Source organism: Etheostoma cragini, chromosome 23, assembly GCF_013103735.1.
Source record: "Etheostoma cragini isolate CJK2018 chromosome 23, CSU_Ecrag_1.0, whole genome shotgun sequence".
NCBI lineage: Eukaryota > Metazoa > Chordata > Actinopteri > Perciformes > Percidae > Etheostoma > Etheostoma cragini.
In genome coordinates, this window is record NC_048429.1 from 2,809,341 (window position 1) to 2,835,971 (window position 26,631).

Consider the following 26,631-nt stretch of genomic DNA (forward strand, 5'->3'; position numbering starts at 1 on the left):
TTTGACATACTATACTATGACTTTTTTATAATTTGTATCAACATACTACACTATGACTTTTTTTGACACATTATACTAAGACTTTTTCAGATTTTTTTCGACATACTATACTATGACTTTTTATAATTTTTATCAACATACTACACTATGACTTTTTTTGACACATTATACTAAGACTTTTTCAGATTTTTTTCAACTTACTATACTATGACTTTTTTAGACATACTATACTATGACCTTTTATAATTTGTATCAACATCCTACACTTAGACTTTTATCGACATACTATACTATGACTTTTTTATGATTTTTTTTGACATGCTATACTATGACCTTTTATGATTTTTTACAACATACTACACTATGACTTTTTATGATTTTTTTCAACTTACTATACTATGACTTTTTTAGACATACTATACTATGACCTTTTATAATTTGTATCAACATCCTACACTTAGACTTTTATCGACATACTATACTATGACTTTTTTATGATTTTTTTCAACAGTCTACATTATCAATTTTTTATAATTAGTTTCAACATTCTACATTTTGACTTTTTTTCAACATACTATACTATGACTTCTTATGATTTTTTGACATAATATACTATGTCTTTTATCGACATACTATACTATGACTTTTTTAGGATTGTTTTCAACAGACTATACTTTGAGTTTTTTATAGACATACTATATTATGACTATTTTATAATTTGTTTCAACATACTATACTATGACTTTTTTATGTTTTTTTTTTAACATGCTATACTATGACCTTTTATGATTTTTTACAACATACTACACTATGACTTTTTATGATTTTTTTCAACTTACTATACTATGACTTTTTTAGACATACTATACTATGACCTTTTATAATTTGTATCAACATCCTACACTTAGACTTTTATCGACATACTATACTATGACTTTTTTATGATTTATTTCAACAGTCTACATTATCAATTTTTTATAATTAGTTTCAACATTCTACATTTTGACTTTTTTTCAACATACTATACTATGACTTCTTATGATTTTTTGACATAATATACTATGTCTTTTATCGACATACTATACTATGACTTTTTTAGGATTGTTTTCAACAGACTATACTTTGAGTTTTTTATAGACATACTATATTATGACTATTTTATAATTTGTTTCAACATTCTACACTATGACTTTTTTTGACATACTATACTAAGATTTTTTCATTCTTTTTTTTGACATACTATAACATGACATTTTAGTATATATCACTGAATAAAAGTAAATAATACATAGTATATAATTATCATTATGACTGTTTCAAATATTTAGTACTATGACTTTTTAAGATTTTTCTTCAAGATACTATACTGTCATATTTTATGATTTTTTCGACATAGTTAATACAATGAATTTTTATGATGTTTTTGACATACTACACTATGTAATAATTTGTTTCAACATATTATACTATGACTTTTTTTCAACATACTATACTATGGTTTTTATGACCTTATTGAAATACTATACCACGACTTTTTCGCCCAACAATTCTGCCTTTTAGACACACTACACTCACGTTACTTTGACATACTATACTACTGAAAATGTCATTTGCATGCCATAAGTCATAAAAATCAAGAAACAAACATAGAATATTTGAAAATAACAACAGAATATGTACAATACATGTAAATAAAGATGTAAGAGCTGTACACTTTTTTAAAGTTAATTTTCTGCAGAAATTCTCAAAATTGTCCAACAAATGTTCATAGTACAGTATAAAAAACAATATGCAATGTACAGAGATAAAGTCCCCAAAGATGTGAAGACCACAGCCTCCTGCCAGTGGAGTGATCCGAAGAGTTTGTCCATGGTGGGAGCGGTTGGCCAGAATCTTTCTTGCCTGCCTCGTGGTCCTGGAGGGATGGCAGATTGAAGCTGAATCCCCTTCTTAGTGGAACGAATGACACGTTGCAGGATGGTTCTTGGCTGTGGCAGCAGTGTACTGTACCAGATGGTGATGGATATGAATTCAACAATGACTGTGTAAAAATGCAACATTACTGATTTTGGCCAATTTAACTTATTCAGCTGATACAGGAAGTATATCATCCGCAACCTCGTTAACTTCATGTCCCGGGTGATGATGCAGCCCAGGAAGCAAGGACTCATAAGTGTTACATATATGTACTATGACTTTTTTATGATTTTTCCAACATCCTATACTATGACCTTTTTGACATACTATACTATGACTTTTGTATGATTCTTTTGACACTATAGTATGACTTTTTGACATACTATGTGTTACATTCTTGAGACATAAAGTATACTGACTTTTTAATGATTTTAGCCACAGTATACTATGACTTTTTTTAACATACTTTACAATGAATTTTGTATGATTTTTTTCAAAACACTATACTAGGACTATTTTTCATACTCTAGTATGACTCTTTGACATACTATACAATGACTTTTTTCGACATACTATACTATACTTACTTTTCTTTGACATGCTGTTTGTACACATAAATTGTGTCTTTTATTGGGTTGAAAAAGTCGTTGTAAAGTATGTTGAAAAGAAAACATGAATATGTCAATGTATGGGATGTTGAGAAAAGACATGTTATACTGTGTTGGATAAAAATCGTAAAGTCAGTATTTTATGTCGAAAAAAGCTGTAAAAAATTCATAGTATATTATGTCAAAAAAGTCACACAAAAAAAGTTGATGTGCAATATGTTGAAAGAAAAACATGAAAATGTCGATGTATGGGATGTCAAAAAAAGTCAAAAGTGACGTATAATGAAAGAAAATTCATATCATAATACTTTGTCTAGTGTTATGTCAAAAACGTCTTACTAAAGTATGTCGAAAAGTCAAAAAAAGACAAAAAGTCAATGTATATTATTTTGAAAAGTCAGTACAGTATGTCCAAAAGTCATAGTTTATCAGTTATAGTATAGCATGTTGATAGCATACTTTTACATCCAAGGAAAACATTATGCTACTATATTTACCTGACAGAGAATGGAGTAGATTCAGAATTATAAAAAAAATAAAAGTGTGCATTCATCAACCACCAGGAGAGAGAGAGAGAGAGAGAGAGAGAGAGAGAGAGAGAGAGAGAGAGAGAGAGAGAGAGAGAGAGAGAGAGAGAGAGAGAGAGAGAGAGAGAGAGAGAGAGAGAGAGAGAGAGAGAGAGAGAGAGAGAGAGAGAGAGAGAGAGAGAGAGAGAGAGCTCTAAGGCAAAGACTGTTAAATATGTTAAAATATTCAGTGTTGTGTCAAAGTTTGCTTCCCTGTCGAGTTTTTTATTGTGATAATGTATTGGCTGTAATAAATATATTGCCTAGGTTTTTGTGAGGGAGATAAACCTAGGCGTAACATTACAGGTACCCTGGTAAAAGGCGTATGATTAGATTTTTTTCAAGTGGTTTTAATGTAAGTTATAAGTGGTTAAAGTCAGTGGAAAACTTTCACAACAGTTTTTTGTTCCTGTCTGCCATCTTTTTGTGCTCCAGGAAACTGAAGAAAAGTTAGTTTGGTATATACAGCAATCATGTAATGTTGGATGTAACGTTGGACATTTATTAAAGAAATAATTGAATTTGAATTATACTGCAATGTCTCCTTGCTATTCTTCTTCCATCATTTGTACATTTACACAACTAAGGAATAACTATGGTATAAAGTACAACTACTGCCCCAAGAAACTCTCCCATCTGCACACCCTCAACACTGTTGTATGGTAACGGCATTTCCATCTAAAAGCAATATCAAAACTAGAGCTGCACAATTAAATCGCTATTTCCTCAAAATCGCAATATGGACCAGTGCAAAAATGGCACAGGGACGCAATATTTGTTATAGGCGAAATATGTCAAACCACTCTTAATTAAATTTTACATTTATATTACAGGTCTCCCTAAAAAAAAAATTCAGACAGCTACAGTTGATTCAGAACGCTGCTGCTCGGGTCCTCACTAAGACCAAGAGACTGGATCACATCACTCCACTTCTAAAGTCTTCACACTGGGTTCCTGTACCTCAAAGAATTGGTTTCAAAGTACTTTTGCTATAAAATAAATCACTAAACTGTTTAGGACCAAAATACATTTCTGATCTGCTAATACACTATGACACCCCCCCCAGACCTCTCAGGTCCTCTGGGACAGGTCTACTCTCTGTCCCCAGAGTCAGAACTAAAAAAGGGGAAGCAGCGTTCAGTTTCCATGCTCCTCATATCTGAAAAACTCCCAGAAACCTGCAGGTCACTGCTACTCTGTTCTTTTAAATCAAGGCTGAAGACCTTTTTTGATGTTGCCTTTTAAATGATGTTCATTTCTTTAATGTTTAATTTATTATACTGCACTGTAACTTTTACTCTTATTTTATTTGTAACTGTTTTTGCTTGGGTTTTATCCGTTTTTATTTTTAACTGATTTTGTGTAAAGCACTTTATTGCCCTTTTGCTGAAATGTGCTATACAAATAAAGCTGCATGGCCTTACTCAGTAATCAGCATTTATTGTGAGGAACGACAGATACAGGGACTGGTGAAAAGAATGAGGGTTCTATAAGGTTTATTTTTGCCATATATTTTACAAATAGAAGCACAAATGTTCATAGACTTCCGACAACATGTGTCCAGAGTACTTTGAAGAACTATAGGTAATGGAAACGAAGATCTCGCCCGTTTAGCTGCAAAGAAAGATCAAATTAAAATAAGTAAAAACCAGAACAAGCAACAACAGCCCTCATGACAGGGTGAAAACTATCACCTAAACGCTATCTAGGCCATTATTTCAAAGAATTTACAGTACACACTCCTACACAAGGTGCTTATCAAATTAGCTTAGAAGGGTTTCTACTATTAGGGTCTACTCTACAGTGTTACCTCCTCTGTAAAGGACAAGCCTCAGTTCCTAAGTTCAGCACAAGGTGAGGAGCAGATTAGGTCAGGAGAATTAGTCACGAGAATGTGATGGCTTTCAGAAAGTTAAAAAAGACATGCATAACTGAGAGGGAAGCTTTTGTGTGAGAGAGAGAGGGGGAAAAAAAAGGAAGTCTCAAGAGGTCAGAAAAGTTAGTGGAGTGATGGAAGAATATGGGGGAAATGTGCAAATAAACGGGGAAGATGGAAAGAGTGACAGAAGAGAGATTAAGCAGCAGACAGTGCAAAGACTTACAGAGCAGCAGCTCCAGAGATGATCTCAATGAGCTCCTTGGTGATGACAGCCTGTCGGGTACGGTTGAATTTGAGGGTCAGCTTTTCAATGATGTCAGCTGAAGGGAGGGGAGAGAAATCCGTCAGTCAATGTCAAAATATTTAGTAGATCACAGAAACTATACTATAGGAATACGGTTTCAAAGACTCTGAAACTCTAGATAATTGAGTTAAAAGACAGGACGGTAAAATGTGTTAGCCAGGAGGTCCTCACAGGCGTTCTTGCTGGCGTTGTCCATTGCAGTCATCCTGGCACTCTGCTCAGAAGTGGTGGACTCCTTCATGGCCAGGAAGATGATGTTGACCAGAGCAAACTCCTGGTAGTTCCTCAGCACGTCAGCATCAATGTCGTCATAGATTCCCATACTCTCTGTTAGGGGACGGACACAGGAGTTCAGCATCTCTCTGTTCCCTGAGATCCCGGAGTATTTGTGTAAAGCTTTTTTTTGTAACCCTACCTGAGTTAGTTATTGTTTCAGTGGAAAACAAAGGCTTCCTGTCCGTCTTGTATGAGATAACAGACCTGCATCAGAGAGATTTATTTTTATGACCAATACAATATTTTACCCATTTCAGAAACACATCAGTCAACCACCGCTTATTAAACTTGAAATGTTTTTTTTTTTTTTTTTTTTTTTTTTTTACACAAATGCAAATAAAGAAAAGGTCAAAACTCTCATACTTGAATTTGTTGAAGAAGACGGTGCCCTGGTCAAATTCATATCCAGAGTTGAGCAGCTCGGCTGCGACGATTGAAGCGTCACTAAAGCTGGGGGGCTTGCGGCCCACCTCCTTACAGTTCATAATGATGTGTTGTCCATGAGACCTGATCAGAAAACAGTAGGTATTATTTGTACAGTAAAGATCCATCTAAACACTTTTTTGATTTACACTTTGATTTTTACTAAATATGAATGATTAAAAGTCCTGTATTGGTGTGAATCAGGCTCTCTCCATCGTTTCATGCCCATAAACCGATTTTAGAATGTGACAGTCCTCATGATAAAGATGTAATGAAGCCCAGAGATACTTATCGTTTCACCCTGCAGTAGTGATGTCACGAGAACAGATACCATACATTTCTAAAACACTGACAATGCCCCCTTTTTCTTTTTAAATCACAGCATGCACCTATGCCAGTGTCAGCATCAGTGCTGCGCCTCTTCCGGACCTGACGGGGGCAGTATACGTCTACAAGTGCTTTAGTCTGCCGCTACATGCTGTAGGAGAAAATGACCGCTGACCAGATTTGACTGTCTATAAGAAAAGCAGAGCGTCTCATTTCCATGCACAGCTTTACCGTAACATTACATCTACAGCTTTCACAGGTTTACCTGGGGCTCCCAATCAGAAAGTAAGTCTGTTTCTCTCTACCGTAGGCTGTCAGAGCCTAACGCTCGCTACAATAGCTGACATTTAGATAACTGGAGTGCTTGTTTTTGGGGGCCTCTATAACATTAGTTAACTTTAAGCAGCCTAGTTTTAACTGAAAAACCACAATGGTGGAGAGAAACAGATGTAACTAAACATGCTTGCTGTCTGGGAGTTCGGGGTAAACTCATGGAAGACGTTCCCGTACGCTGGCTGCGTAGTGATGCCAGGCTTCAGAGCAGCGGGCCGTGGGTCCAGGAGACTGGTGTTTTCTCCAGATTACATGTAAATTACGCTCCCTTTTCCCCCCCACTCTACTCAAACACCAAAACAGTAACTAACAAAAAACCTGATACTGCTTCCTATAATACAGTACCAGTCAAAAGTTGACACACTTTTTCATTTACTCGGATGGGAAAAGTGTGTCCAAACTTTTGACGGTTACAGTACATGTTATAAAGACCAAAACCTTTGGTAAAATGGTTAATAGCTAATCCTCATACAGCTATTACCAACATTGACAACAGGGAAACTACAATTCATCCAATTTGAAACTAGCAGTTGCCTATTCTGAACCCTTATAAGAACTCCAGCTAAATAACACCAAATTGCTGACACTAATAAACAGAGACATTATCAGCTACATAGCTGCTCAGAAAAGCCCAACACTGGATCAGATTTATTTCATTAATGTTAAGATGAAAGATTTCCCGTTGTACCTGTGCAGCAGGTTTCTCAGCTTGTCTCCCACATTGACCACCATGACCTCGTTGCCAGCGCTGGTCAGGCTGGCGATCTCGCTCTTAATGAGCTTGGCCACACCAGTGTGGATGGCACCACAGAGTCCACGGTCCGACGTCACACCAATGAGCAAATGCTTGGCGGACTTGTCCTCCGGCGCTTTGATTTCGGCCTTCTCGTAGAGGGCTGGAAAGCAGAGAGGAAACAGTGGAATCTTAGCCCGGTGTCAAAAAAAATAAATAATACCATTAAGTGTAGAAAGAAATATTCATTCCAAAGTAGATTTAACATGGAGGCCAAGCGTACATACCCAGAGCACCAGTGCCATAGACTCTGGCTGGCTTCAGCTGCCTCTCAGCACGAGCATACTTGGCAGCGGCCACCATCTTCATGGACTTGGTGATTTTCTGGATGTTCTTGATGGACTTCAACCGAATGGTGACTGCAGAGAAAAAAGATATACCTCAGTCCGACACCGGTATGGTACACAATCAACAGTGATGACAAATGTGGTTGACAACTCTCTAAACTACATTTACTGGCAAGTTGATGATCCTTCTTTACGGGCATGCTTTGTTGAACTCTAACAACCTCCTGGGATTCACTAAGATTAACTCATCATCTCTTATCGTAATGTTGTTTGTCGTTTTTAATTATTTGCTGTCCATAATCGATCAAACTTCATAATACATTTATGTCATATAGGTTAGTGCAGTTCAGGTGAGTGACAAGTTTATAAGAGAGAAAAAGTGTAGAAACTGAAAAGACAAAAACTTATGAACAATATGCACCAGAAAATGAGGATGATTTTGTAATAACAGATTTTAAAGCTATGATAACTAATAGTAGAAAAGAGTGAAATAAAAAAATAGATTTAAAAACTTAAATCTAGTCCTTAAAGACAAAATAAAAATTACAATATATAGATTAAAAGCAATACTTATAAAATAGTTAAATGAAAAAATGGACTTATTACACACAAAAAAAAAATCAAGATTAGGTAAAAAATATAAAATGACTAGAATACTAAAATGTGAATAATGTCTAACGCCTGCATATTCACTTCACCCAAAATAGACCACACATGATGATCATGCATGATCTAGTCAAGATCTTTTTAGCTTTAAAATAGTAGCTTGCATTATGTGTATGTATAATTTAATATATTAAACCCATGTTGGGCAGCTAGTTTCTTAAAGCCAACAGGTGAATCCCTGTAAAGTCTTGTGAACTTCAAGAGTTGAATTTGACATTTCTCTCAAAATGTACCAGATTTTTTAAAAAACGATTCAGATTTTGCATCTGGGGTGTTATCAGTTGGAGTTTATAGTCTGTAACATGCTGTTGTGGTGTCGTCTTAACATCAGAGTGGAATACAGCAGTACTTACTGTCCTTCAAGGTGGCCATGTTCCTGACCTGCCCACTGTGAACAGAAATACTGCATATGAGCTTTAACTGCAAGAATTACCAGCATGCAACAGCCTAATTAACTACAACATTAGACGATAGAAACAACCATAGCTTATTGTCACGTTAGCATTTGAATTGAAACTTAAAAACATTCACTTTGTTTCTAGCTAGCGCTGCAAGTGTGCTAGCATCAGTTAGCTTAGTAATTCCTGCACAAATAAGCTTCGACAGTTTACCCAAAATGAAGATATCTTTGGGACTGGCATCCGCCTTAGATAATGTAGTAATTAACTGGTTAAATGTTTCCTTTCTTCATTAGCTTTTCCAACAATGTCAGAACGGTTAAGCTCCTAAATGTCAACGTAGCATTAGCTTCTCTGAACTCGTCCATTCCCAGTGCAACACACCGCTGTCATTCATTAGCCGCGGCCTTCACGTTTGGACGTCCTTGCATTCAATAACTGGATGTATTCCAGACTACAAGTTACACATTTAATCAAATCACATACTTCATAAAGTACATAGCCATAAGATACACTTAAAGAAGGTTGTGAAAGTATTGAAATAGTTTAACTTTACCATTGTGGGGAGAACACCAACGCGCTGGTCCTGGCGAACATGGTTACTCCTATGAAGGTCAGACTCGCAGAACTGCGCATGCGCAAGGTAAAGGCAAAAAGCAAAATGGACGAAGGCTGCTTTCACGGACTATCGGAAAATTGCTAAATTCTATTCATACACGTGAACAAACCGTAGACCGTTAAAATAAACTCAACCCGTATTCCGATATGTGTATGAGTACAATTTTCATTCTCTGTTGTAATAAGTTAAAAGCCCTGTATTCAAAATTGTACTCAAGTAAAATTACAAAAGTATAAGCACAACATATATGTGACTCATGTAAAAACAATTCATACTTTACTGACTAGCTCAGTGGTTCTCAATCTATCCATCCATCCGTCGGAAGAAACAAAATCCCAACGCTGTGTGTGTTGTCTAAAATACAAAGTTAACGAGTCCCTGAACGCAGCTGGGTTATCGGGTTTTAAACTATCGCGCGAGGTTGTGACGTTGAACACACGGAAACTGTTTACGTTAGTAGCCAGCTAGCTAGCTGTAAGTAGCGGTTGTTGGTGGTTTTTTTTCAGTTTAAACGTTATAAATCGATAAGTATCGGTTGTTTTATGTTTATTGTTGCTGGTCAGAATGGGGAAGGCGGATTTTCTCTCCCCCAAAGCGATAGCCAACCGGATAAAATCCAAAGGTCTCCAGAAGTTGAGATGGTATTGTCAGATGTGTCAGAAACAATGCCGCGATGAGGTAAAAATGATCGTAAGAATGAATAGTCGTTGTATCCGTCTACTTTCGCGTATTTGTTGTTGCTGTTTATAAGTGGAACTAATTAATTGTCTTTTCCAGAATGGCTTCAAATGTCACTGCATGTCCGAGTCCCACCAGAGGCAGCTGCTGCTGGCCTCAGAGGACCCAAACAAGTTTATGGACCACTTCTCTGAGTAAGTTCCCTCGTGGCTCAGAATCCTTTAGTGATCCTTTCAGGGAAATTTGGAAAAAGTATTATTTATTTATTGTATAATAGTGATAAACAATAAAGAAATAATGTGTTTGTACATTTGTCACAAAAAAGTGACAAATGTCTTTTTTTAGTCAAGTTAAATGACAACTGTTGATGTGGGGTTTTACCTTTAAATACTTTCACCTATGAATACAATGTTTACAATGTTAAATCAAGTTATTTGTCAAGAACTCGAAAATATTCCAGCTTTAACTGACATTTCATTTAATGGGTAGGTAAATTGTTAAATTGGTGTAACGTTACTAACTAGGGAAGCGTAATGCGTTCACTTAAGAGAGAAACATATTCACACTGTTTTTTTTCTGGATTGATGGGAATTGTCCTAGAAATAAATTCTGAGATCATTATTTAGTTAATTTTAGCTAAACTACAGATGGTTGAAGTTTGATGTTGTTTCTTTCCTCCCAGTGAGTTTAAAAACGAGTTCTTGGAGCTGCTCAGAAGACGTTTTGGTGAGTTCTGATCCCGCACAGATTATCCAGATCTTTAGCCGTTTACTGTCAGCAAGCCTTTTTAATTTTTCGTTGTTTTTAATACGCAGGGACCAAGCGAGTACACAACAACATTGTCTACAATGAATACATCAGCTTCAGAGAGCACGTCCACATGAACTCCACACAGTGGGAGACTCTCACCGACTTCACCAAGTGGCTGGGCAGAGAAGGTAAGCTTTCTCAACATGTGGTTCTACACAGGGTGTTTACATTATGAGGCATGCAGCTGCAGGAATGTAAAGTCAATGTGAGCAATAAAACTAACTAAATGATACTCAGATACTGTGATATAATTATTGTAGTTTGGTCTCCGGTGGACATCTTTATCAAATGTTGTCTTTAAGCATTTTAGTTTTATCTATTCACTATCTGCTCTAGCTTTTTCCCCCAACACAGATACGGTTGTAAGGATGTGATATTATTCAAAAATATTTAAAAACATCAAATTTTCTGAGGGAGGACCCCTAAACCAAAGCCAAATATGCGGACCTACCCACCTTTGACAAACCTGGGGAAAACACAGCTACATGGATTATTTCCAATGTGTACCAATTCCCTGAATGTTACTGCTAGGTCTCTGCAAGGTGGATGAGACCCCTAAAGGCTGGTACGTCCAGTACATCGACCGCGACCCGGAGACCATCCGCCGCCAAGAAGAGCAGGCGAAGAAGAAGAAGCAGGAACTGGACGACGAGGAGAAGACCGCCAGGTTCATCGAGGAGCAGGTCCGCAGAGGCCGCGACGGCAAGGAGATCGAAGTGAGTACCAGACCGGACAGACTTCAGCGCCACGTAGTGAAGATCAATAGCTCGATCGATATCGATAACTGTATTACTTACAATAGATAAACGAATATTTAAATCTGCTTTTTCTGCTGATTTAAATCAGTATTCTTCTGAAACACAAATTGCTTGTTGAATTTAAAGTGCTCATATGATGCTCATTTTCAGGTTCAATAAGGGAAATAGAAAGGGAAAAAGCCCAAAAGCATAATATAGGCACTTTAAAACAAAAAGAAGTGAATTGTTTCCAACATTCTTTCATTAAACAAATTTAACTTAAAAGGCAGCACTAGAAAAGAGGGAGAGTTACATTTTAAATAACAATTTTTTGCCAAATTTTATTTCAACTAACACAAGAGTGTCTTTGCGCAAAATGTTGCAGCCTTTCACGGTGTGTTCATTGGGCCAGTTGATATTGTGATGATGTTTACAAAATCTGTATATTGTGCAGCCGTAATTAAGACTTGACATTTCAAAAAGTAAAATAATATTTTGTCCCTGTATTTTCTCTGTAGGAAACTCCAGTTTTCACGGAGCTGAAACGCGAGAGTGAAGAAGAAAAAGGTTATTTTTTTACTTATTGTTTTCTTTTGGGATTGTTCACATTTAACACTGCATTTCTTTCCACTCACCCTCACGTTTTTTTCTGCAGTTGCTTTCAACCTGGGCGCCTCCTCATCTGTAGCCGGGCCTTCCAAATCAAGGTACACAGGTCTTAGAGCTTTGCTAATTCTTCTGCCTGATATTTAAGCATTTTTATCTGAAACGGTTTGTGTCTCCCTGTAGTGCTTCCCTGGGTCATAGTGCTCTCAAAGCAGCAGCAGCATCATCCTCCTCAACCAAGAGGAAAGACACCAGTTCAGACACCAGGGGGGAGAAGAAGAAGAAATCTGCCCTGGAAGAGATCATGGAGGTAGAGAAGATGACTTTGTCTCGTCCTTTGTGTGTTATGCTTGCATTCGCTTGGTTTTTATTCCAGTTGTGATGCGTTCTGTTTAGATGGAGGAGAAGAAGAAGAAGCAGTCGGTCAGAACGGACCACTGGCTGCAGCCCAACATTGTGGTCAAAGTTGTCACCAAGAGACTGGGAGAGAGGTACCACAAGAAGAAGGCTGTCATCATGGTAATAAAAAAAGCTTTGTGTTTTTGTTGCATGTGGGAAAAAGAAAGAAGACCTATGTTACTAAAAGCTGTGGATCCTTTTTGTTGTAGGAGGTCCGGGATAAATATGGAGCCGTGGTGAAGATGATCGACTCCGGGGACAAACTGAAATTGGACCAGAATCACCTAGAGACGGTCATACCTGCGCCAGGTAAACCACCAAAACTGTAATTTTTTTGAATGCAGTAGTGTCATGTGTACCTCAGCTGTACTTTTCTATCCTCATCAGCATCTTGTTGTCAAACGTCCTGCAGGTAAACAGGTCATGATCCTGAACGGTCCCTACAGAGACACGAAGGCTCTGCTGGAGGGAATAGACGAAAAGAACTTCAGCGCTACACTCACACTCGACTCTGTAAGCATCTCGAGAGGCTGTTTCCACATGTGTACCTGTCATTGGTTTATCACTGATTGGTTTATTTTGGTTCTGGTTGGCTGACAGTTTGTCTACTCAAACTGTATAAACATAGAAACATAGTCTTTGGTCAACAGCTTCACCCAAATTACGAAAAGGATATTCTCATTATACCTCTGGGATTGTCTTACCATGCACCATTGGTTTTATTTTTCTTTGTTTGATGCACAAGTCTCTGGGATTTATGCCTGGTGTTGTTTTGTGGTTCTTGGAGCACAAAAGAAATGACATATCTGTGTCCCAGTGTAAGCAGTTTTCTTTGAAAAAACCCTCTACCAACTAAATAGTCCCTAAAATAAATAATAACCAATAAATAGTCTCCACCTTTCACGGCCAGGTCTGTTTATTAGCCAAAGCAACAGAGACATTGTTCCTGGAGAGAGATGTTGCTGTTGAATTCTTTTTAAATGTAAAATTTTCAACTAGAAGCGTTCAGAGGGAATGTAGCCCTCCGCCAAGGCCATGACCTATCTTGCAATGTTATTGTCGTGTGAATTTTCCCATTAGGAAACTGATTTTTCTGTATATTCCCACATCACATTAATGCAGCCATATCTCACAATGTTAACGAAAGTAAAAACGAATTCATGTACCTGCTCAGTAATTGGGATCCGCTCCAAAATTGAATGGGTTTTTCCTTGGCCCATGCTACGCTCTTGCACCAAGTTCCATGCAAATCAGGCCTGCCGTTTTCAGTAATCCTGCTGACCGACAGAGCCGAAAACATGCCCTGCTTCGCCGAGGTAACCATATGGCCACTTAAAAAAACCAATCACTATGAGAAAATGTTTTTTCATAATATGGGGGAAATAACCCTTTAATCTCCATCCACAATCCATGGTGGTTGAATGTATGTACCTAATGTATTTACTTTACCCAAAAAGATACTTTAGAAGGTGCCCTGCCACACAAAACCATTTTTACATGCATTGCATTTTTGAAATAGGTCAGGTCAATGTGTGTTTGTGTTACGTCGTGAATGTGAAAATGAACTGCTCCCTCCTCCTTCAGCTCTAGCCACTGAAAAGAAATAAAAGGAGAAATCAAGCCAATTACAACAGCCAATCAGTCTGACGTCATATTGCCTGAGCTCATTACTATTCATGAGCTTGCCCAGTTGAGCTGGGTAAAGGATGCTGAAAGCCAGGCTCTTATTGGTTAACTGTTAGCCAATCAGAGTCAAGCAGCTTAGCTCGATGAATATTAAGAACTGGCCCAAATCGAGCTGAGTCTTCCTGCAGGCTTTTATTTTAAAAGTGGCTGTGTGTGAGAATACATTCCAGAAATAGAACAGAAAATACGAAAGTATTTGATAACACACACAAATTAGAAAATAAAATCATCTCGACAGGATCTTATAAGTTCTATTAGCGGCATTAACTTTAATGTTGCACATTTGTTAATTTGTTGTGTCCAGTACCAATGTCAAAAGTCTAATTTTCTCATGTCTTCAGGGTCAACAGAAGGGGAAGAGAGTGGACGTCGCCTATGAGGATTTCTCAAAACTGGCCTGAACTATTAACCTTCCTGTTCTAACCTCAGGCAGCCGGTTGGCTATGGGACTCTACTGTGTCAGAGTTACTTCCCCCAAGATTCACCTGTACATATACACACCCCCACAGTGTATTACCAGCGAGTTATCACAGCGAAACCAGAGCAATGTGTTCAATTTTTTATTTTTATTTTGTAATTATCAAGTTGATCTTAACATTGCAGATGTAAATTTTGTCCAAATAAACTCAACAGAAAAAGTGACGTCTAATTTTTTTTTGGAAATCAATTGGGAATGAAGCATTTTATCATTTTAATATCAGTAAAGGTAGATGTACACAAAGTTCCCCTCTTTCTTCTGGCTCCCGTTTTACACTAACTGTTTAAAAATGGGTGTCATTTTCTCACTGACCCGGGGGATTAATAGCAGCACAGGGTACTTGAACGTGTTTCTGGCTACTCAGAGAGTCTGCAGGAAGCTGTTGAGATTTGGGACGATGTAGTCGGTGTAGTGGCCGTCGATGAAGCCCTTCCCACTGTTGTGTATGAACCAGCAGTAGACGTTTGAGCCGCGCCTCTTATCGTGCCTGTAGTCCTTCTGCCAGCCCCTAATATACACACACACACGAGGTTATGGTTTTAGAAAGAAGGGTGTTTTTTCAGAAATGAGTTCTAGTTGAGTAAAAACCTACCTGGTGACGAGTAGCTTGTTGCCCTTCACATCCATGGTGGCCTCCTTCTTAAGAGGGTCGATTCCTTCGTGCACGTCATACAGGCTCACTTCAGGCTCTCTGGAAAACTGCCCTGAGAGATCACAAACATTCTCCGCTTCAAATCTACCAGTTAAAGAGGATCAGTGCACAGTTAGGCTGTGGTACAACTTGTAAAGTTTTGAGACTCTGGCAGACAAATACAACGCTGACACCATGGGTGTATGACACCATCGATGGGTGTCTACATTTCTCTGTCCTGAAAATTGTTGAAAACATTTTGTGTAATGAAAGTACATAATTCAGCTTAATGGAAGTCTAGTCCTTTTTTTGACATTTTAAATCAGAAAAGTAATTGTCTCGTGTGTAAGGTACTGTAACAGTAAAACCAGTGTTTATGTGTCTTAAGGTGCAGTCCCACTAATGGCCACTAGATGCTGGATCCAAAAGTTTAACTATAGTGATGTTGGCTCAACTTAACTTAAGTGAGTAGTTTTCAACTGTTGGTTATGCTTTCAATAGCTAATTTTTTTAACATGTGTTTTTGACTGCAACCCTGAGAACAATTGTTCCAATTTGCAGATATTATTGTAGAATGTTTATGTTTTTTAAACTTTAGATTAAAATTGATCCAGTAACTATCCAAAATGGCCTCCCTTAAGGAAACTCTGGGGACTTCCTCCATGTTTTTCTACAGTCTGAGGTCTGACTGATATCACAGTGACAGCCTGTAGTTGTATAGTTTCCTGTGAGTCTTTCACGACAACGCATAGACGTACCTATGAGTCCATGGACCAGAGGGGAGTACTGGTTGTCGTTGGGAATGTAGATACCGAGGAAGTCAACGTTGACCGGATGTTTCTTCCACACACGGTGAAGTAACACCATCACCTGGATGTTGTTATTTATTATGATGGAAACATGAGAGTTCTTCACAATGGAAATCCTCACACTGAAATACAGAAACATAACAACATAAGATAACAAATGTCAATGATGTCAAGGCAGACGCTGTAAAAATAAAAAAAGGGAAATAAAAGGATGTGACAGCCGATTACCCATCCTGTGTGATTTCAGCCGTGGCCCCCCAGGTGAAGGAGTGGTTCATCCTGCCGTCAGTCAGGGCGATGCTGTCGGTGCCGATAGTCACGCTGACTCCATCAGGCAGGTAGTAGACGGAGATGGTGCCGAAGTAGGTCTTCAGTTTGCTTTTTTGTATCTGCTTAGAGCCGATCAACTGGCCGTTTACCACCACACCTTTAGGACAGGAGACAAGGTTAAAGAAGAGCGTCAACCCCACTTGATTGTGTTTTAAGCCCCCAACGTCTCCCTCCAGGTGGCACTGCGACCGCTGCCTCCAAGGCACCTAACCCTAACCTTAACCCAGACCATAACCCTGACCGGCTGTGTGTCACGCCTCTTTTATACGTCATTAGGGCCTAAAAGACTTCCACGAAGGATGCACCTGTGCAAGATTCAATTCCATTACTAAAATGAATCCTCAAGATTCATTTAAGTAATTGAGACATCCTTTAAGATGGCACGCTGAGATTGATTTCCGGTTTGCAGGACAGGAGGATGGAGGAGACGTGGAGACACAGAATAAAGGAATGAGAAAAGCTCCAGCCACTGTGGTATTCATCTTTGTATCTAACTTGCAGCAAGAAAGAAATGAGCATATTCAAAATTTGTATTCAAAAGGACTTTTTTACTTGTATTATTACAGTGTGGTTTTAGTACTTGTACTGAAGTATAGGATCTTAAATACTTCTTCCTCCACGAATGTTCACATACAACATGCAGCACATATGGCATCAAGATATTTGACAAGACAGTTAGTAAAGTCTGGTACCTGTTCCACTGTCAGACACCAGGTTGAGAATGTGCCCGGGTGTGGAGTCAATGTTGAAGCAGACGTCCATGTTGTGTCTGGGCAGGTGGACGATGAAGTGAGGGTCGTTATCCACTGGATGAGAAACACTGAGCTCGTCACACATTGATCACCGTTCACCTTTAACACTGCAACTCGATTTGGGATTCATGATTTTATGGAAGTCATGAGAAGTGTGTGTGTATGTGTGTGTGTGTCTCTTACCTAAGTTGACCTGTTGAGGCAAGGTCCACTCCTCAGGGCCCTTTGCAGCCTGACTCGGGGGGGGCGTAGTGGTCATCTGGACCCAGGGTGGAGGCTGGTAGACCACATGCACCGGAGTCACACCATTGGGGCTTCCTCCGATTCCTACTCCTACATACACAGGACATAGTATAAAGGTAAGCTCTGGAGTCATTTAATTTGCATTGCCATTATCCATTGAGACCACTAAGTTTAATATTTTATTGTGTTTTTTTTTTAATGATTTTATATTTATTTGTCAGAAACAATTTAGATCTGAGAAATCCTCCTGGTCCAATAGAGATCTACTAGATCTAATTTGATCCAAGTTTTGCTAGAAATCTGTCCTGTAAATTCAAACATCACATGTGGGATGGCAAGGGCGGTGGCGTAATGAAAAATATGTCATGTACTGTAAACGGGTTGCCAGATTGGAGGTCTATACTAGGATAAAGGGAAAGTACCTGAGCTTTCTGGAGGGGTCCTAAGAAGCTTTGTCCTGGGCAGAGACGTGTACAACGGGCTTCTGGTGTTGTCATTTCTTCATCTGTTATTTAGTTTATGGCTTATTGTGGTACTATTTTGTTGAATGGTCTGGGATGTTGTAGTGACGGTGTCATCTTTTCTTGATTTAGAGATTGCTCAGAATCATTCATTTGGACAACAGAAATGTGAAGATTTGTAATGATGGGCTGATGATGTTCTCTTTTATACACACGTTCATTTGGTGTATTGTCTATTTTGTTGAATGGTCTTGGATAATGTGGTTACTGTGTCATCTTTTCTTGATTTTTGTCTGGGTGGGTAACGAAGTGCCCGGAGGGGAGAGGGGGGGTATGTTAATGTTGGGAATTTTATGTTTTGTATGTTGTCTAAATAATAAAATAGAATTGTTAATCACAAAAGAAAATCCGGTTTAGACATTAATCCACATGTAAAGGGTGTCTCTTCTGTCAGGCACCTGAGCAGCAGCCGTGCTTGGGGTCCTTTGGGGAGTCGGCCAACAGCCTCTCCTTGGCGTCCTCGCTCTCCACCAGCAGAGCGGTGAGAGGAGTGACGAACTGATGCTCCACGGCCAGCGACATGATCCGCTGGGTGATCTTCCTCTTCTTGGCAGCCGTGGGAGCCTGAGACCTGCAGGAGAGCAATGCCGCAGCTGTCAAATACTGACAAGATGCAAATACCATCACACTTCCACAAAAAACTAATGACTCCTGATGGACATCACTAATTGCCACCAACATTCCTTTGTTGTGTTCATGTAATGACAATAATGGATTATGAATGTGATGAAAGGCCCTTTTTTATTTTTTTATTGAGTTTTAGGTGATGTTTTCATCTTAAGATACTTTACTCATTTGCATTCATTTTTAATAAAGTTTTTGTTTCTTTATAATTAAAAGAAAAAAAGTTTGGAGTATATATTGGAAGGTGAACGCAGAGGTTCAAAAGAGAAAAAAGGTCCAAGGCACTCTTCTTGCAAAAATCTTTTAATTAAACGGTTCTTTTATCTAGAAATCTTAGTACACTAAAAATTGAGGGGCAGCAACCCACGTGTAACGGCACAAAACGGCCTCCTTCAGTAATTCAGGTTTTTGTTTCTTAATTTTTAAAATTGTTTCTCACTGAATTCGGCACTTGTCTCACCTTTCTGAGAACAGCTGTTTGATGGTGATGTAGGCCCACATTTGTCTGGCAAAGCCCGTGAACGAGTGCTGCTGCTTGGCCAGCTCCGTGTCCAGCTCCGTGTGGTCCCCCTCTGTCTCCAGGGTGATGTCCAGCCGGGCCTGCAGGACGAGGTGGGACAGAGCAGACTCTGGTAGTACCGGCTCCCGGCCTTGAACACTCAACGTTCTGATTTGCGTTCATGTGAACATGTTGTAAACAGGGGTGTCTGACTGGGGGCTGAAAAGGGGATTGAGTACCCAGGGCCCTCAGATAAGGAGGGCCCAAAGAAAATGGCAGAATGAATAGCTATGGAGGCCAGGAGGGGCCCAAAATTGTGTACTACGCCTCTGGTTGTAAATGGCTTGCTGTGTGTTACACTCACTGCAGACGCGGTAGTGAAGCTGGTCAGGGTGTTGCTGTCGGATGGCAGCACCTTCCCGGCCACCACCAGCTCAGAGCCGCTGAAGAATTTATCAAAGCGGTTCTGGGTGACGTCTGACACCGAGTCCTCTGGGAACTGAATGGCGATCCTCCTCAGCAGAGGAGAGGAGACCTGGCTGTAAAAGGTCTGCAGGGGAATGAAGAAGATGCTGTCAATCTTTAAGAACATCTTGAAACTGAACCCCCCTCTCCTGCATGTCATGGTGAAACATCCAAAATCTATTTGCACTTACTTAAACACATCTTGGGCTTTGGGGAACACTGATCAACAGTTTCTGACATTTTATAAAAACAAAAAACTGACCAAGTAATCAAGAAAATAATCAATAGATTAATCAACAATGAAAAGGATTTCCGTTTTGTCATGGTTGCATGTGAGATATTTGCCTTAGTTATTACTTTTCTGCACATCACTGCCTATATACCATGTTGTACCATGTGTGCATTGATTTACTTTTCTATCATTTAAAAATATAATATAGAACATATGATGCATGGAAACAACGTTTGTAAAATATTTGTTGTTGTTCGAGAGGAACTATAGACAAAGATCTGAGTGATGCTGAGGTGTTTTCTGAAGGTAAAGTTATGGTACCCGTAGCTGCTCGGCGGCGTCATGGTTGGCGTAGATCCTCTGAGCCATGCCCCTGTTCTCCATGGCGATACGTTCCAGGAAGTCATAGTCCACGTCAAAGCCGATGCCCAGCGAGAAGAGAGAAAACTCCTCCCTCATCACCCGCTTCACATTCTTCTGGATGGTGCTCAGCTTGATCTCACCTGCAAGAATCAGCATAGCCTCTTGCTGACTAAAGAAACAAGACTTCATGTTCTTTTCGCTTTTCTTTCCATGCATTCTTTCTCTGTGTGGGTGGATAACCTGCTTCTTTTGTAACTTTGTTGTCAATATTCATAACAGTCACACAGTTAACTAGACAAGACAGCATGCATGTTCAGATTAAGGGTGTAGCATTGCAGCAAACACACACATCAGACATTTAGGTCTCATCAAGCATTATCAAAAATGGATTCCACACCTTCAAAAAGTATTTTTTGTGAGTTCCTTCTGTTAACACAAAACCTTTTTAAAAGGAGCGTCAGTCCTACTTACCCACAGTGGGGTCTCCATCAGACACCAGGATGATCATGGAGACGGAGCGAGGGTCGATGAGCCCCTGACTGGACGCCCGCAACAGCATCTGAACTGCTCTCATCAGTGCCTCGTTGATGTTGGTACCTGGGGTCGAAGGTCAGCAAAATATACAGTGTTTTCCCGTGGTTTGTGGATGACATAGGTGTACATATTTGATAGGGTGGGGGTTAGGCGTCCTCCCTCGAGAAAATGTTTATGAAAAAAGCAAATATGCAGGAGCAGTTAACCATGATCTTCATAAATCCACCGGAGTTTAAATGCCAACACGAAGAAAGCATAACGTGACATCAAGCATAACGGGACATCCGGCCGAAATGAGGGACATCCGGCGGAATGTCCAGCAATCCACCTGAACATTCCCGGGAATGCCGTTGATACAGACTACCGTATCTGTGTCTGAAACGTTGGAAAAGCTAGAGCAGATATTTGAAGACGAAACTTACTAAGGAAGTCCACTGGGGACCACCAAAAATCATTAGATCTGAGTCATTTAATCAAGTCATAAGTCAGTATTCTTGCTCACATTGATTTTACGTTCATTCGGCTTAGGTGCTGCCCAAAATGACTTGGGTGCTACGACTAAGCCTTAGGGGAAACCCTAATATAGTCATTAACAGTTCATGTTTAGCAGATTAATTAGAGCAATCAAAATGTTCTCTCATACCTCCGTTGGGTTTGATGTTCTGGATGTATTTCTTGGCATCTCCGATCTGAATGGAGGAGCCGGGGACCAACTCCTCGCTCCAGCAACGCACATTGTGGTTGAAGTCGATGAGGCTGAAGTGATCATCTATGGTCAGGTCATCCAAAATCGCCTGCATGGCCTCCACTGTCTGTGAGAGAAGTTTGGGTTTAAATGCATTAGGCATTGACCTCAAGTAGTTAAGGTTAGGATAGCCGACTGATCAGGGGATAGGACCTGAAGAATCGGGTTCCCTTACCTTGGGTAAGCATGGACGCCTGGCTAGTAGCGTGTCAATGCTATTGAAGGGCAAGTCTTGCCTAAAGGTTGCGCAGGTTCCATTAAACACGTCAAAATGCTCAAATCTCAACTTACTTACAAACCAACTACTTAAAAGAGAGGAAAAAAGATAAACAAAGTAAAGAACACCCTGAAGAAGGACGTCTGTGCCACTTTGCTTGGGCTGCTGCCCACTTCTCTTTTTCATGACATAGCCATTTAAATAGGATTTGAAATTTTGCCTTGGACCTTCGTGATTTGTTTGAACTTCTAAGCACTCTAAATTTTTCTTATTCTAAAGCAAATCACTTACTTGCTTCATCTTGACTCCCCACATGGATCCACTGACGTCAAGGACAAACACAATGTTTTTAGGAAGAGGCGAGAGGTTGGAAGGCGCAAAGAATTGGACAAAGTGGCCATCTGAGACCTGGAGGAAACAGTGAAGGCTTTACTGATCATCTTCAAACTGTATATACTGTAGTTGTATGTGATGTTAAACAAGCTTGTTAATGAGGCTTAAAACAGTATTGGGTGAGTATGTCATACCTGTAGTTCACCGGCGTTGCTGTCCCTGGTCACATCATACATGACAGTAAAGACGCCGTCTATTGCGCTTTCGGTGCAGTTGTCACACTTTCTCTGCTGCTGGATGTTAGGCTTGAAGACAACATGGGCCTGGAGACACAGACACAGGGTATAAATAATTTTACCTTTTTTAACAGCTATTTTTTGTATCTTAAAGGTACAATAAGTGATGTTAATCCAATACACAGCCCTGGCTGTGTAAATGGAAAACAAACAGAAAGGAGTGCACAAGCCACAAAACACTGTTCCAGCCAATCGGCAACAGGCAGCAACATTTGGTGGTAGTGGCAAGAGGGACACAAATCAGCTCTTTCCTTGGGACATTCTTAATTTGTAATATTATGCACTATATATACTCTTTGCAATTTAGCACATGCACTTTGCCACACGCACTTTGAAGCCAAAATATGCACTTCATCATGTTTGTAATTTGTTGTTAGCTGTTTTTTCTGTGTGTATTTTTGCTCTTTAATGTAGGCCAACTGTTAATAACTTGTATTTTGTAAAACTTTAATAAAGCTCTATTGTAAAAAAAAAAAAAAAAAAAGCATGAGGGGGGAGAGGCAGCATTTGTCGGTCCGTGAATCCCGCTACATTTGAACCTTTATGCAGATCCAGATTTCTCAATTCTAGTTTCTGATCATTTTCCATGCAACACTAAAACAACAGAGAGAGTTCTGGCTCTCTGGGTGTTTTCCGGTCTTACCTTCTCTTTGGATGATGTAACTTTGATCATCTCTGTGAACTGCTCTCCAAGGCTGTTTGGTGTTTGTACCGTGGAAATTCCCTTTGGCTCAAAGATGTACACATCCACCTGAAGAGAAACCGGGTCAGTGACGATTGCAGGAACTCAGTGGTGGTTCAAGACCATTTCAAATGGGGCCAGGCTGGGGCAACATGCGCTTTCAGGGGTACCAAATATTAAACACAAGTGTTACATACTACAAACTTACCATAGGGTTGGTTGTGCAAAACACTAATGATACACTTACAACAATAAATAAAAGAATTCTCATTCAGTGTTGACCTACATTTTATATAACACTTCACATGAATAATGTAAATTTCTTCCATTTGCCAAAGTTAGGGGGAGGGGCCAGATGGAGGTCAAGGTTTAAACTTAACTATGTAACTTAACCATGTAACTTTTAGCGCGAGTTGTAGTTCCAATAAGACAACCTGATGGGGGACAGAAGCGGGAAAAGTTACATAGTCTTGCAGTCTTACATGAATTTACATGTAAAAATCCCCACCTGGAACTGGGGCACCAGCCTCCCGGGCTGGAGGTACAGGGAGTGCTCGTAGAAACCCAGCTTCCTGTACATCATCTCCTGGTAGTGGAGCTCAAACTCAATGTTACTGCCGGGAGGAACATGGACTTCTGTCTTAAACGTCTCCATGTCCTGGGAATTCGCCCTGTAAAGCAGAAACATTTCAGTCTGTGTGAAGCTGTTGAGCTCTACGGAGTTTTGAACCCCAAGATGTTGGTCCAGTACCTGACAATGCCGGCCGCCTTGCCTTTGGCTCTGGCCTGGGCATACAGGTTCCTGGCCACTGTCTTCTCCTTCACTGAGCCCACAAATGTGATCCCATTCACATTCCTGCAACAAAAACAGTGAAAAGTTAAGAAAACCTTATAATGCTCTTTGGGATTTTCCCGTCTTTTAGTGTTTTAAGTTTTTTTTGTATATGTAATCGATGTATAATGTACAAATAAAGACATTTCCCCCCAAATGTGACTTTCCCTCTGAGAGACAGCACTTTTTCATAACAGCTCACCCACATTGATGTATTCCTTTTGCTCTTTAAGACTCTACAAGCTCTCTTTAAAGGGCTGTTTGGACTGTGTGAAAGTGGGCTCACATGGTGAAGTTGGTGATGAAAGCTCGTTTGGGGATCTGCACGTTGAAGCCGATGCTCTGGGCTTTGGATCCCGAATTGACCACCGAGCTCCTGACGGTGGTGTGGGCGAAGCGCGACGTGATGCGGCTCTCCAACTTGTAGCTCTTGATAGTGATGTCATCTCCACGGATGGCCTGTGCAGGCAATGACAGAATAAGTGACAAAGCAGACAAAAGGAGGATCTGGGTGTCAAGAGTTTTCTGATTTTAAGGATTTTTCTTTCCGAGAAGTCTCTCCTTTTTCTGAACTGGACCTCTGTTTATTTTGAACTTTGTGCCGTACCTTTTTTCATCTATCTTAATATTTAAGAGATTTATCTCACTTCTTTCATACTGTTTACCACAAACTAAAGATCTTAAAGATGTAGTTTGGATTTTTTGAAGTGGGGTTGTATGAGCTACTTCTCCACAGTCAGTGTGTTAGCTACAGTAGATGGCGGTCGGCATGACCCCGGTTTGGAGAAGCAGGCAGGAGTACCGACACAGAAGGTAAGCAATGTCCTGCTGTGGATGGGGACAGCCGCTACACAGATTTAAAAAATAAAAAAGTACATCCATTTAAGGGTTAGGAACTAACAAAACTAATTAACAAACTAATCGATCAAGGTTACAGTAGACCAGAAACTTCCGTGTTTTGAAAGGCATAATGACAAGAGACTATAATGGCTTCAGTTATACCTCTAAAGAGCTGCAAGGTAAAGTGGTGAAAATATTCTAAACATAGAATTCCTCCTTAAATATTGCCGTAGGTATGTTTAAATTCAGTTAAAACATTTGAAATGTCTATGCTATGAGTTCCCAAGACAAACAGACAAACAGACAAACAGACGGACAGACAAATGAGAGCAGGATTAGTGCAGAACAAAGTCAGTAGCCCGTCGGTCATGGGAACCTCTTCAAACAGCACCATATTGACTATTTGATAAGGTTAAACTCTGTCACAGTCGAGAAGGCTCGGACAACAAGTCGGGAGTCATACCTCAAAGTCTTCCTGCTCCTCGCTGGTCAATATCGCTCTCTGAAACACACAAACACATCAGCTCCATACTGTCTTAATCTACTCTCTGGGAGAAGATTGTAAAACACAAACGACACAGCATTGCCAGAAGGATCAAAGTAGGTTTGTTTGTGATTTTGTGTAATTAGTTAAGACACTGTACACCCCATGGATCGATGATTGCAGTTATTGCAACATCAAGGGGAAAAGCAAACCCACAATTCAGGCTTTGTATTCTACAAGTCTGTAAATAAGAGAAGTCAGGTTGTGTGGCAGAAGATCTCACCTTGTGTCTCTCCCGATGTTCTCGTATATCTGACTGGTGGCAGAAAGAAAATTAGGATGAAAATCTGTACTTTATTTCTGCAACTGTTAAAGAAAAACATGTATTTTTCAAGCGGCTTAACTCACATTTAGACAGACATCAGAGATAATAAAACAAAACAGTGACGCGTCAGCAGTAAAAGAGTGAGTTTTTAAGTGAGTTTTAAGGGTCAAAATTCAGGGCAAGCGCTTTGATTTAACCTAAACAAATATATACAGTAGAAAGAAAGTTTGTCATACTAAGGATAATAATCCATCAGCAGAATTTGCTCGTTAAGAAGAATAAGACATCCATTTAGCATTTTTCCTGCAGTTCAAAGAGTAGACAACTTTCAGAGATAACTTAATGTTATAGCTTCTGCTACACAAAGGTGAGTTTTTGAGGTCAAAGGTCAGGTGCAAGAATTTAGATTTCATTATAAAAGTTCACCTATACACAAAAAACTCTCAAATTGTATAACTGTACTACTGTTACAATACTTGAGAGATTAAATCACAAACGTTTCCCCTTTGAATTATTTCTAAATTTCACTTTTTTGCTTTAAATCATGTGAAAATCATAAATCCCTAAAAATGATGTTAATGAAGGTAAGGTCATTGTTTTAGAATGACGACCACCAACAGATGCAAAATCCATTAATGCACACAACAATAAAATGTATATTTTTCCTTTCTTTCAGTTTATAGATCACAACCAATTTGATCATCCTTATTTTGATTTAGGATTAATACCAGTCTAAAGATTGGTTTAAACTCTACTCTATGACTAAAAAACCTTCTCCCAGTCCCCCCTAACACCCTCGAACTCACCGACTCTTCCTCCCATTCTCCATCGATCACAAACTCAAAGCAGCGGCCCTGTTGGAGGAGCAGGAGCCCCGGGAGCAGCAGCAGCAGCAGACGCCTCATGTTTCCAGGCCTGTGGGCTCAAACACACATAGGCTACCCTCACACACTTATCTATATAAATATATGTATATATGAAAATAGACAAACGGTCCTTCTGCAGAAGGCCTCGCGGAGACACAGCTAAGCTGAGGCTAAAATCCACTGACCTGATTGACTCCCAGCCCCAGTCAATATTTGTA

General features: G+C 39.6%; 3 protein-coding genes and 1 long non-coding RNA gene across 7 annotated transcripts in view; 1 reads left to right on the top strand and 3 right to left on the bottom strand.

The window, feature by feature from the left end:
- Positions 1 to 14,400, bottom strand: part of LOC117938693 — a 20,776-nt gene extending 6,376 nt beyond the window's left edge. The window contains exon 1 of the long non-coding RNA XR_004655470.1: positions 14,088 to 14,400. This is a non-coding gene — a long non-coding RNA (uncharacterized LOC117938693). The remainder of the gene's footprint in view (positions 1 to 14,087) is intronic.
- On the bottom strand, positions 4,512 to 9,434 carry atp5f1c (ATP synthase F1 subunit gamma). 3 transcript variants are annotated; one of them, XM_034863471.1, is made up of 10 exons: positions 9,334 to 9,434; positions 8,733 to 8,767; positions 7,654 to 7,785; positions 7,322 to 7,529; positions 5,914 to 6,057; positions 5,690 to 5,754; positions 5,446 to 5,601; positions 5,194 to 5,290; positions 4,902 to 4,929; positions 4,512 to 4,705 (listed from the first exon to the last, which is right to left on the bottom strand). In XM_034863471.1, the coding sequence occupies exons 1-9, from the start codon at positions 9,411 to 9,413 to the stop codon at positions 4,923 to 4,925; spliced, it is 924 nt and encodes a 307-aa protein (XP_034719362.1). In that variant the 5' UTR covers positions 9,414 to 9,434; the 3' UTR covers positions 4,512 to 4,705; positions 4,902 to 4,922. The 3 variants fall into 3 exon arrangements, with proteins under 3 accessions (XP_034719362.1, XP_034719363.1, XP_034719364.1); XM_034863472.1 differs by lacking the exon at positions 4,902 to 4,929; XM_034863473.1 differs by lacking the exons at positions 4,512 to 4,705; positions 4,902 to 4,929 and having other exon boundaries at positions 5,190 to 5,290.
- Positions 9,819 to 15,075, top strand: kin (Kin17 DNA and RNA binding protein). The gene is made up of 12 exons (XM_034863470.1): positions 9,819 to 10,074; positions 10,174 to 10,268; positions 10,757 to 10,800; positions 10,890 to 11,012; positions 11,416 to 11,600; positions 12,140 to 12,188; positions 12,277 to 12,328; positions 12,411 to 12,537; positions 12,624 to 12,746; positions 12,836 to 12,935; positions 13,039 to 13,139; positions 14,654 to 15,075. The coding sequence occupies exons 1-12, from the start codon at positions 9,961 to 9,963 to the stop codon at positions 14,711 to 14,713; spliced, it is 1,173 nt and encodes a 390-aa protein (XP_034719361.1). The 5' UTR covers positions 9,819 to 9,960; the 3' UTR covers positions 14,714 to 15,075.
- Positions 14,864 to 26,631, bottom strand: itih2 (inter-alpha-trypsin inhibitor heavy chain 2). 2 transcript variants are annotated; one of them, XM_034863468.1, is made up of 22 exons: positions 26,540 to 26,631; positions 26,354 to 26,462; positions 25,506 to 25,538; positions 25,202 to 25,240; positions 24,185 to 24,357; positions 23,818 to 23,922; positions 23,575 to 23,737; positions 23,028 to 23,135; positions 22,283 to 22,411; positions 22,047 to 22,163; positions 21,437 to 21,605; positions 20,731 to 20,856; positions 20,218 to 20,399; positions 19,564 to 19,749; positions 19,161 to 19,300; positions 18,475 to 18,647; positions 17,496 to 17,645; positions 17,253 to 17,366; positions 16,459 to 16,657; positions 16,180 to 16,352; positions 15,383 to 15,494; positions 14,864 to 15,298 (listed from the first exon to the last, which is right to left on the bottom strand). In XM_034863468.1, the coding sequence occupies exons 2-22, from the start codon at positions 26,450 to 26,452 to the stop codon at positions 15,151 to 15,153; spliced, it is 2,838 nt and encodes a 945-aa protein (XP_034719359.1). In that variant the 5' UTR covers positions 26,453 to 26,462; positions 26,540 to 26,631; the 3' UTR covers positions 14,864 to 15,150. The 2 variants fall into 2 exon arrangements, with proteins under 2 accessions (XP_034719359.1, XP_034719360.1); XM_034863469.1 differs by having other exon boundaries at positions 26,599 to 26,616.

Excerpts from the sequence above, each read along its gene's own strand:
- kin (XM_034863470.1), top strand. The coding sequence starts at position 9,961 with ATGGGGAAGGCGGATTTTCTCTCCCCCAAAGCGATAGCCAACCGGATA. Across the intron at positions 10,269-10,756 it reads TTTATGGACCACTTCTCTGA|TGAGTTTAAAAACGAGTTCT; the intron begins GTAAGTTCCCTC and ends CTTTCCTCCCAG. Across the intron at positions 12,189-12,276 it reads CGAGAGTGAAGAAGAAAAAG|TTGCTTTCAACCTGGGCGCC; the intron begins GTTATTTTTTTA and ends TTTTTTCTGCAG.
- atp5f1c (XM_034863471.1), bottom strand. The coding sequence starts at position 9,413 with ATGCGCAGTTCTGCGAGTCTGACCTTCATAGGAGTAACCATGTTCGCC. Across the intron at positions 7,530-7,653 it reads CTATGGCACTGGTGCTCTGG|CCCTCTACGAGAAGGCCGAA; the intron begins GTATGTACGCTT and ends TCTGCTTTCCAG. Across the intron at positions 5,291-5,445 it reads CAACGCCAGCAAGAACGCCT|CTGACATCATTGAAAAGCTG; the intron begins GTGAGGACCTCC and ends CCCTCCCTTCAG.
- itih2 (XM_034863468.1), bottom strand. The coding sequence starts at position 26,452 with ATGAGGCGTCTGCTGCTGCTGCTGCTCCCGGGGCTCCTGCTCCTCCAA. Across the intron at positions 18,648-19,160 it reads AAACAGCTGTTCTCAGAAAG|GTCTCAGGCTCCCACGGCTG; the intron begins GTGAGACAAGTG and ends GCTCTCCTGCAG. Across the intron at positions 17,646-18,474 it reads CAAGCACGGCTGCTGCTCAG|GAGTAGGAATCGGAGGAAGC; the intron begins GTGCCTGACAGA and ends CTGTGTATGTAG.